Here is a 10,625-nt window from a genome sequence, read left to right on the forward strand (position 1 = left end):
AATACTTCTTCCTCTATAGACATAAGCATTTTATGTTGCTTTAGTATAGCGCTGGGCAAAAAATCAATTTAATAGATTTCTTGAATTTGTAGATTAAATGATTTTTATTTTTGCAAATTCAAGTTTTTTAAAAAAAAAAATTTCCACCACAGTTTTTTTTCAGACTTTTTCGCATTCCGTCCTTGTAGGTTACCGTAGTGCGATGGGAGCCAGCCCCCTTTTGTTTCCCCTTTGAGTTTATTATTTTTTTAATAGTAATGATAAATGTTATAAAATATGTAGTTATCTGATTTCTTAATCAGAAAATTTAAGCTACTGTGAAGTTGCTGTTGTATTTTTGTTTAAACCTGGGTTAAAGCTTGAAATTGTTGAATGACAGCATCTCATTTACTTTTTATTTTGGGACTGTTTTATGCATTTTAACTCTTGAGGACAATCACAGCAATAAAGTTGCACTTTTGACAATATACAGTATCTGATGTCTGCAGTCATTTTTAAGTGCATTGGGAAAAAAAACGAAACTCTAATCAAAACTTGAATTTTTCGTTAAAAAATTCAGAGATTTTTTTTTTTTTTAAGGCAAAATCGCCCAGCCCTACTATAGTATTGTATCTTACTATTTATCCACCTTGGGAGGACAGCAAACTGAGGGTCATCATATAAAAACAACAAAGCCTTGCTCCAATTAACCTCTTCAACATGTATAGTAGCGTTGTTAGAAGCCTGGAGTTGTCAAGGCTGGTAAAAGCTACAAAGTAAAGCTGTATTTGAAAGTCTGCTACTGAGTTTGTCCTTACAACCTCCTTTTAAAACCAACCCTATTTATTTCCAAGCTGTGCACATGCTGCAAGGCATATGAATCGACTGAAAGCCATGCTGATCAATCTTACCGTTCAGCTCAATTCAAATGATTTGCTGCAGGATTGCTAATGCGTCACTTTTTATTATTCTTATTCACAGGGATTTCATTTGTTGCTTTTAAATTTTACACAACCTCACAACCATGAACAATAATGTCTGAACAGCACAATATAATATCCTCTTGCATCGCCATTAGCTGTAACAGTTAGTATTCAATACAGCCAGAAGGAGTTGTGAATGTGTACCTATCCAAACACATCCATCTAACATAAGTACAGGTCAGTTTAGTTGAGAATAAAGCAGAAAAAATATCAAAATACATACACATTCAGATATTTGATAATAGTCATTCAATAAAATATTCACAGCCATTGGTTCCCTCCTATCAATGTGTTTTACAATATAAATAAAAATAAAAAAAACACTATTTATTCTGCTATTCATATATTACCTTAATTCTAAAAATAATTCACACGTTTTAATTTGGGATCCTTTCTCAAAAAGCAAAATAAATAAATAAAAAGGCCCAATATAGTGAGATTAAAATAAGGCATGGCATACACAACGTGGCAGGTCCGCTCGAAACAGGACATGACATATCACTTTACCACAGCATGACATTGCATTAATATCCAATTGCAGTGACTGAACAAATACCAGAGTTCAGCATAAAGCTCCACAGTCAAAAATGAACAATGACAAAGTGAGGATGAGTTAAAAGTTAAATTATTTCCTTAGTCATAACAGCTTCGTGTGCAAATCAATAAACGAGAACAACGAGGAAATGTAACGATTTTCCCGATTCAATTGCAATCATTGAAGTCTTGATTCGATTACAAACAGATTTTGGATTATTAAAGGGGACATATCATGCTAAATCCACTTTTTTTAGCCCTTAAATGCATTTTGTTGTATATTTAGAGTGCTTAGAAGTACAGAAAAAATCAAATTAGTCTCTTCAGGTGCTCCGTAGATATCTTTATATTATGTTTTGCTCATATTTTTCAATCTGTTTCGATTTTTCTATTCTCTATTACGTTTTTTGAACTATTACATCACAGTATTTGCAGCGGAACTGCCAGATTAGTACATCAACTCCAGGTCCAACACTTCGAGCAATCCGCCATTTTTATTTCTCGCTTTTATTCTGTAGTCCAAGCTCAAAGATGCCGAAGTTACGAGAGGATAAGTCAAAATGTTCGGTTGTTGGATGTAGTAACCCACACGCTTCATTACACCGTCTCCCAGCATCAGAACCTTTTCAAAGTGCCTGGTTGAGTTTTATTTTTCACAGAAATGTACCCACATCTGTGGGTAAGGTCATTTTTGTGCGCGCGAAGCACTTCAAGGATGACTGCTCCGCCAGTATAAAGAAGGATTTGCAGAAAGACTTTGTCTGATTGAGGGTTCAATTCCTTCTATCTTTGGAGACGACGAACAGAGCACTTCGGTAAGCTGTAAATAACGCTAAAAAGTGTGATGATAAGACGTCCCTGTCATTGTTTTGTTAGCATTAGCAGTTGCACCGTCTTCAGACTTCATGTTAGCGCTGTTTGCTCGTTTTAGATCCTTGATGATATGGCCTACGTGGTTTAATTTAAGTCTAAAGTTTTCATTAGTCATTTCATTTTGCTGTTTTTGTCTTTGAAAAGACTGTATTAAAATGCATTTCGTGACGTTAGCTTGGCGCTAGCGTTAGCTCGATGCTTGTGTTAGCTCACTTGTTAGGGTTCTGCAGGTTCATCATCTTCATTTTCATCTCGCTCCGCCGGGTCAGACTCTGGCTGGAACATGTAAGGCTGGATGGACAAGTCTTCTGTTGTTGACATTTTGTAAATAACGTGTGAATAAAAAGTATATGCGCCGCTACATAGCCGCATCTCTTCTATCAAACTACAAAAATGGCCGAGCCGGGTGGAGTTGAACCGAGTGTCACCTGAAGAGGGGACGGGGTATGGAGTGTCTCATTTGCATTTAAAGAGACCGCACCAAAACGAGGTGCTCTCAGAAGCACATCAGAAAAGGGGTAGAAAAGGGGTGGAGCTATAATAATGAGGAATTCAGACCCAAGCATTGCAGTTCCGCTTTAAATAGACCACAGCTGTATGATTTATATGTAAAAAGGAAGGATTTAAAACCATGATATGTCCCCTTTAAAGATTATCGATTAGATTTTTTATTATTGCTGATTATTAATCTTCCATTTAACATCAGTCAGCAGTTAACACCTCACAGCACCTTCAATAGTGTACGGTGTAAATTAAATATTCAAATTAGGAGGAAGCGGTTTGATTTAATTAGACTTTGCTGTGTGGTAGTGCGCTGTTTACTGCATACAATCATCCTAATAATTAAATATCTGCTTTTTTCCTCTGTCACTGATATGAGCCTCCATTAATGCTAAGGTTAAACCCAGATTTGGCAACCTTTGACATCCAGACGGAGCAAATTCTGCCCCTCCTACCAAACGACAGGAGACTACAATTAATTACTAGTACTATAGAATATATTATTGCAATAACACACAGTACACACAGGCAGGTATACAACATATAGAACAGATTTATATAAGCATTACATATTGAATGAATGATATAGTGTAATACTCAGCATTGCTTGGAGCTGTTTATTAGCCCAGAGGTTTTAAAAGCTCATAATTAATCTCTGAAGTTGAAGACGGAATGAATTATTTTATTGAAAATTATTTCAAACTTTCTTGCACTTATCATGTCAATCATTAAATTTACTTTCTAAATGGCATGTTTGCCAAACAATATATATATATAATATATTGAATAAGACTGAAATTAGCTGAAGAGGACGTTAACTAACATTTCTTACACTGTAATTATATTTTATCCAAAAGTGGTGTTTTCACAGATTGAAAGTTATTGATAAAACAATAACGAATGTTGATATAGTGACTATCCACAAAAACAGCCAAAATGTAACGTCTCAGAGTGACGTCATGGGGAACACCATAAACAATGGTGTCAAGTGAATCACTCTTTTCCTTCTCTTGAACACAACAAATCACAGTAAGAAAGAAGTAAAAACACTTCTTAAAGAAACTATTCTGCTTCAGCGTCATCTTTACATCTTTCTACAGGACTCAAAATCCCACAATGCAATGTGTGAAACTTTTCCAAAGTTCAGGTCCCATCACCATTTGTAAACAGACCCAATGATAATGTTTGTGACAAATTCAAAAATCATTCTTGCTCTCTCTTTTCTTTGAAACAACTTCAATTTATTGATCGATGAGGCACATGTAACGTCTTTATACGCGTTATAATTTTTTTTTAGCTTCAACATCTTAAGGCTCAAACATAATCGGAGGCCACGCGGAGTCTGCGAGGAGGCCAATTAAATGCAAAGCTCAGTTTTTACGACTGCGAGGACTTCTCCGCGTAATTGGAGTCACACAACTGCTCAGTATTGTATCGACCCATATTAAATGTAACATTGACCTGTATTTCACCGCCTGGTGAAAGAGCAGAAGAGATGAACATGAGCTTAGATGAGAGACTGGCAGACGAGCTACTAAAGTAGCGACACCTTTAAAAAATGTTCCAGGAGTACAAGGACTAAAGAGAAGTGCTAAGAATCATGGGACATGTAGGATTTTAATGGAAACTAGGCCCAATTATGTAAGCTCTGAGGAACTTTTAAAACGGGGACTACTTCACCCTGTGCGCCGCCATGTTGAAATGACGTCATTGGTGACGTGATTAGCCTCTCCATTGAGTTCTATAGGGGGTGAAGCATTCAGGATCATTTAGCAGCTTTTTCAGTCAAAATGACAACTTGTGCTGCTTTGGGATGCTCTAACAATCAGTGAAACTTTAAAATAAAGTCGATGTAAACCTCTTTTGTTTACTGAGAAATGATCAAATCAAACCGCGACCCGAATAAATCTGTGGCTACAGGGGGCGACATTTCCCACTCTGCTGTTTCGTAGACGCCATTAAGGAGAGAAGAAGAGCTGCATGTGCATGTAAGGATCCTACTACTGCTCAAAGCAGTAGTAGGATCCTTACATGCACATTCACTGCTGATTCTAATGAGCAGTAGTGAATCCTGCTTGACTTTATTTACATGCACACAAATATGGTGCAAAATAATGCGTTTTGTTTGGATTAGATGTTTTAATAAGGACATTTCAAAACAGTGGAGAATCCCTTTAAGGGACAACAATCAATTGCACTCAATGCACTGTGGCTAATTTTGTGGTAAAACATCATGAGCAGGTTGGAGCTACATTGGTGTTTTGAAATGTCTTGTTCATGCACACAACCATGTAACACTTAGACAACAATTAAAATGAGGCACTGGTTGGTTTATGGCATCATTCAAGAAACTCAATCATCCCACCTTCACTCACGCTCCACCACAATATTACACACAGTGTTCCGCCCAATGAGCAGTTTTACAACATCAACAACTTTATGGAGGTTGTATCTACTAGTCAATTCTCAACTCTCACTATCACTGCAGGACATACATGACTATCACAGCGACCTGTCAAAAATACTGTATACTTTTAAGATTAACTTTCCTGCCTATTTACATCTTTGACATCTAAATCAGCAACAAACAAGCCCAGTTACATACTTGACAGTTACAGGGACAAAATGATTGGTCAAAAGGGCAAGAAAGTTGATGATTAAACTTGAGTGGTTATATTAAAGATCAGTGAAAAGTTACTAAGATAAAATACACTCTATGCTACAATTGACTTAGTGATTGAAATAAATCTCAATCAGAGAAAAAACAGAGCCTAAAACAACAGAGCATTTACACAGATATTCATTTATCTCCTTGGCTGAATCAGAACCCTAAAGAATTTGTACGGTCCTTCAGGCAAAATGAAAGACATACCTTTGAGTGTCTCGCTTGAAGCTGAAACAGAGGTGAATGCTTGACTGTAGGGATGCACCGAAATGAAAATTTGAGGCCGAAGCCGAATAAAATATAAACGCTTGGCCGAATACCGAATGCGGTTTTTCAAGTTTTTCACAATTTTTTTAATAGTGCATAAATAGCCTAGAATACATTTTTAGACATGTTTTTTTTTAAAGAAAGTAAATGTTTATTGAATATTCTGACATTTTTTAAATATTCCAGTAGCCTTTGCTTTTCAAAAAAAGCACAACAAAGTTTTTCATACATATTAGCCCTTCAACAAAACATGCATTCCAAAAAAACAAACTAAAGTGCATTAAAGGGGAGGTAGGAAAGTTCTGTTTCCTCCCTCCATTGTTATTCCGCATGTTTTAAAAAGTCAGCTTTAAAGGGGCGAGTTGGATTTTGCCCACGATGGCAGGTGACGTCACCTAACACGCCTCCTAGAATATGAGCTCCTCCCTCTCCAACTATCTAACAGCTAAAACAACACTGCAGTTTAATATAGAATATATATTATACTTATTGCCATATATGTAAATACAATCTGCACTACTTTTTCTGCTGTCGATCGTGTTGGGAGTCACTGCTTGGAGCCACGGACCCATTGTTTACACACAGGTGTTAGCACTCCCTGCTAATGCTACACCAGTCTATGCAGCGAGACCCGACATCGCGTGTGAACTGAGGAGGAAACAATAGGGAAGTTTAGAGATTCGTGGCTCACAGCGCTAACAACGGACTCGGTTGTGGAATTGGATGGCTTCCAACTTTTACGCAGTGATGGGGAGCAGTAAGGAGAGAGTCTGGCTGTGTTTGTGTGCGGAAAGGCGGAGCTGTTGTTGCTGCTGCAACGCGCGCACACTTTTCCGACTCAAAATCACTGCACGTTGTTTGATTGCGTCATTGTATCACACGCTACTATTTGGCCTTGCTTTTAACTCACTAAACTGAAGGCCAAATGTGGCTTTTTTTTGCAATATGAAGCCGGAAATTGTCGGCCACCGAATATATTTGGTGCATCCCTACTTGACTAAGGATTTTACAGGTGAAAACCATAATAAGATTACAAATCTACTGAATTACTGCTACAGGTGAAAGAGGCTGAACAACTCAAAACATCTCCATGTATTATTTGGATCTTAGTTGGATTAAGCTCAAGAGAATTTTAAAAGCAGTGCCTGATTTTACACAGAAACTCCATATATTACTATGAACACCTGTAGCCAGACTTGTCACAAACGCCTGTAAATGTGGTGAGCAATGGAAGCCTCAAGCCTTCTAATGTGCACAGTGAGGCCTCTGTGAAATGAACTTGTTTTTCCAACATGTCAAACATGATGCTTGCTTTGTTTGTGAACTGGAGAAGAACTGGCAACTCAGTCCAACAACCCACAAACTATTCGTTGTGTCACTTAAGCTGTTTCTAGCAAACGACCACGTCACTTTATTCCGATACTCCATTTGTTAACTTCCAATGTTTGCATGCCATTAGTTGGCACTTTCAGCTGTGTGCGGGAATAATGATGGTTAGATACCCTGATTGGCTAGGATATAAAGAATTTAGCTACACTAGAAGGTGTGTTCAATGGTAGTCAGACCTTCACTCCTTCATAGGTATCAGTGAACTTTAGCCGGTTATGGTTCCACAGTGCAAAATAAACACTAGCGTAGCTTAAAGATAAGCATATTCTACAATTAAATAGAATAAATAAATCAATTAGAAGATCCTGGAGAATTAAAAAAGGTATAAATTATACTTTTAAAGCGCAAAATTACAATTAATGTATCAACTATTTTAATTTCAGTATTTAGTTGTGTCAGCTGCTGGATAAAAGTGCTGGAGCGGATTCTGGAATAAACTGCTTGTATCAGAGTGTTTATATTTTAGAGTTTAGTTACAGACCAATATAATCCAACCTGATTAATTTATTTATTTATTTTTGCTGATATCAAGCAAACTTCCGATATCAATATTGGATTTAGGACACCTCTAATCAATATCAATATATCATGAAGAAAAGTGAGCGTGCAAAAAAAAAAAACATGCAGGACTTTTTTCTTCTTCTTTTAACCAAATGCTTTCATGTGTTTTAAAGTTGTATTTTCAACGTTTTATATGTGAAGATCATTTTCCCACAACATTCTTCTTCTTTTTTTTCCTTTTTTTTTTTCTATAAAACGCTGCTGCTGTTATATAATAGAGTACCTTAAATAGACTTTGACAGAAACACTTGATAATAAGTAGAGTATCCATTATTCTGGTCAAACTCTGGTCAGTGTTTGGTAAGTTACTCTAAACTTGTAATATATTTATATTACTAGTTACTGGGATATACTGTTTTTTTTTGTTGTTTTTTTTTTTGTAACGAACAATATCGGTCAGATATTAGAAGATTCTGATTCTGAAACAGCAGAAGTATTTGAAACAAAACTTAGACCGATATTATTCGTAAAAAAAAAAAAAAATAATAATAATTTTTTTTTTTTTTATTTTTTTTTTTTAAAAACAGTATATCCCAGTAACTAGTAATGTAAATATATTACAAGTTTAGAGTAACTTACCCAACACTAGTGATAAATGAAAACATTAGTCTCAAGAGTTGCTGTTTCAGGAGCAGAAAGCTCTTTTTTTCTTCCCCATAACTTATATTTAACTAATAATGATCATCTTTTTTTTTTCCTCAAATAATTGCAAACAGTGAAAAAAAAAGCAAATATGCCCCTAAATTAAATATGCATGTACTTTAATTGTAACTAGTAATATATTACCACTTTTATAATGATTTACACTACTGAGTTACCTTAAAAAGGAAAATATTACTGTAATACATGGCAAAATTAACTAGTTACTCCCAACACTGTTAATCACACACATCTGGAGATACTACAGGCTAGATTTAATCCCAGGTAAATAGATCGTTGAACTCACGCTTGGTTGCGCTGATGAGGTTCTTTCCATCTTTGTAGAGCTCTTTAATGAACCTGTTGGTTTTGTCCAGCTCTGCTTCGTGAGCTTTGATTTTCTCCCTGAAGCAGGGACTATCCAGATAACACTCACTGAACTCCAGCGGGTGTAGCCCCATGTCTGCCTGTGCCTGTGCCCGTAGCCTAGCCTCACAAAGCGGGGGAAACAGGCGCAAAAAGCAAATGCAAGTGTCGAGCTAAAAGCAATTTAAAAAAAGAAAGAAAAAAAAAAAAAAAGAAGTAAGTTCTTGTCAAAACGGCGCCTTTTTCTGCCGCGGTTTGAAATAGGTCTTTGGAAACATAGCTACAAGCTAACGGCGTCTAGCATGGTGACTTGTGGCACAGGCTGCACTACTATAAAGTATAACCGTCTGACAGTTCCAGCAGCTGAAAGCTGATCCGTGAGTGCGCTCCGCGGATGTGTCCACACATGGACGCTTCACGGGAGTCGCGTGGATTGCTTTGCGTTCATACAGCTTAACACCAGATCCCTCCGCCTCAGCAGCAAAGTGACAGATTGAAAAACTCTGCTGACATCTGCGTGCGTGTAGCAAACTTCTGCCAAAGAGTGCTGACCTCTACAAGAGGATTCACCCACAGCTACTTCCGCATCCGCTCCTCCCCTTGTTGTCAGAACCAGTTAACTTAGGAATCGAAATCGAAAATGTAATCGAAACTTGAATTTATTTTTTTTAATCTTTTTTTTTTTTTCAGACAAAATCGCCCAGTTCTATAGATATGCTTTATTTCAGACTCATAGTCTATATTATAAACATAAAATATATACAAAGTTTCGGAGTGAATAAAAACAAATACCATGTGGAAGTAAATGTATCTCTTATGCAACATGCAAGCCCCACCTTGGTGTTTAAATCTGTTTTACTCCTGAAGTCATTTTGTAAAGTTGTTATGTGAACATCTTAGGAGAGAGAGAGAAAAAACACAATGTTTTATTTTTTTTATTTTGTACTAAGTACTAATTCCCAGGACACAGTACACACACACACACACACACACACACACAAATTGATTTTCTATAGGAGTACTGGAAGCTACTGAATAGATTTGGTAAACAAAAGCAAATTATTTTGCTCTCTTATGTGTGTGTATGTTTAATAAAGGCATTATTATTTATTCTGGCAACCTTCCTGTGCCTGTAGCTATTAATATTCATAAATTTATTCATACATTCTTGACTTCTTGTTGATTTTAGGTCTGAAACCATTTTTTTATGGATATTTTAATAAATGCGCGCTGTGTAATGGCAAGAAATAAGGAGATTAAAAAGCAAGTTTATTGAGTTTATGTGAGAATATTAGATTTAATCTATCTGGTCTTTATTTTAGTCTTCTTTCTTTAAGCTTATTTTTTTCTTAGTCCTTTTTCAGCTAAAAAAGTGTTTTCTTAATTTAATTTTTACAAATGTGAGATGTGAAATGATTGTTTTAAGATAAACAGTTTTGGATAACTAGGAGACAATCACTGATGAGTTCATATAGTTTCTTGTTAAAATGAAATTCGATGAAGTCACAGAAGATGTTTATGATTGAAAAGCGTTGTTTCTTTTTGGTATCTGCATTGCTATCAGGACAGGAACACAACATATTTACAATTATATGGCTTTAAAGGTTGTATGATCATGTCGTGATTTCTGAAAATTAAATAAAAGATTCTGCTCGAAGGCAATTTTTGGATTGGATTTGTTTTGTTTTGTCGATTCGTTAAACACATTCACCTGTACTTACTATTCTAGAGTAAAGGTAAAACAACATGTTCTGGATTTGAATAACAGTATTAGGTTGAGTTTGTCAGCTGTCCTATTTTTAACTATTGTTGGCGTTTGTGGTCCGTGAAGTATCTTGATCTTTTCTACTCTTTGATTATACCTCGGG

The 10,625-nt window shown here is 36.1% G+C and overlaps 1 protein-coding gene across 1 annotated transcript in view; it reads right to left on the reverse strand.

Moving 5' to 3' along the window:
• Positions 1-9,256, reverse strand: part of arhgap10 (Rho GTPase activating protein 10) — a 64,300-nt gene extending 55,044 nt beyond the window's left edge. The window contains exon 1 of the mRNA XM_028443027.1: positions 8,699-9,256. Coding sequence (XP_028298828.1) covers positions 8,699-8,852 — 154 coding nt within the window. The 5' untranslated portion in view covers positions 8,853-9,256. The remainder of the gene's footprint in view (positions 1-8,698) is intronic.
• Positions 9,257-10,625: the final 1,369 nt, after the last annotated feature.

The sequence above is a fragment of the Gouania willdenowi genome, chromosome 1 (genome assembly GCF_900634775.1).
Source record: "Gouania willdenowi chromosome 1, fGouWil2.1, whole genome shotgun sequence".
In the NCBI taxonomy this organism is placed as follows: Eukaryota; Metazoa; Chordata; class Actinopteri; order Blenniiformes; family Gobiesocidae; genus Gouania; species Gouania willdenowi.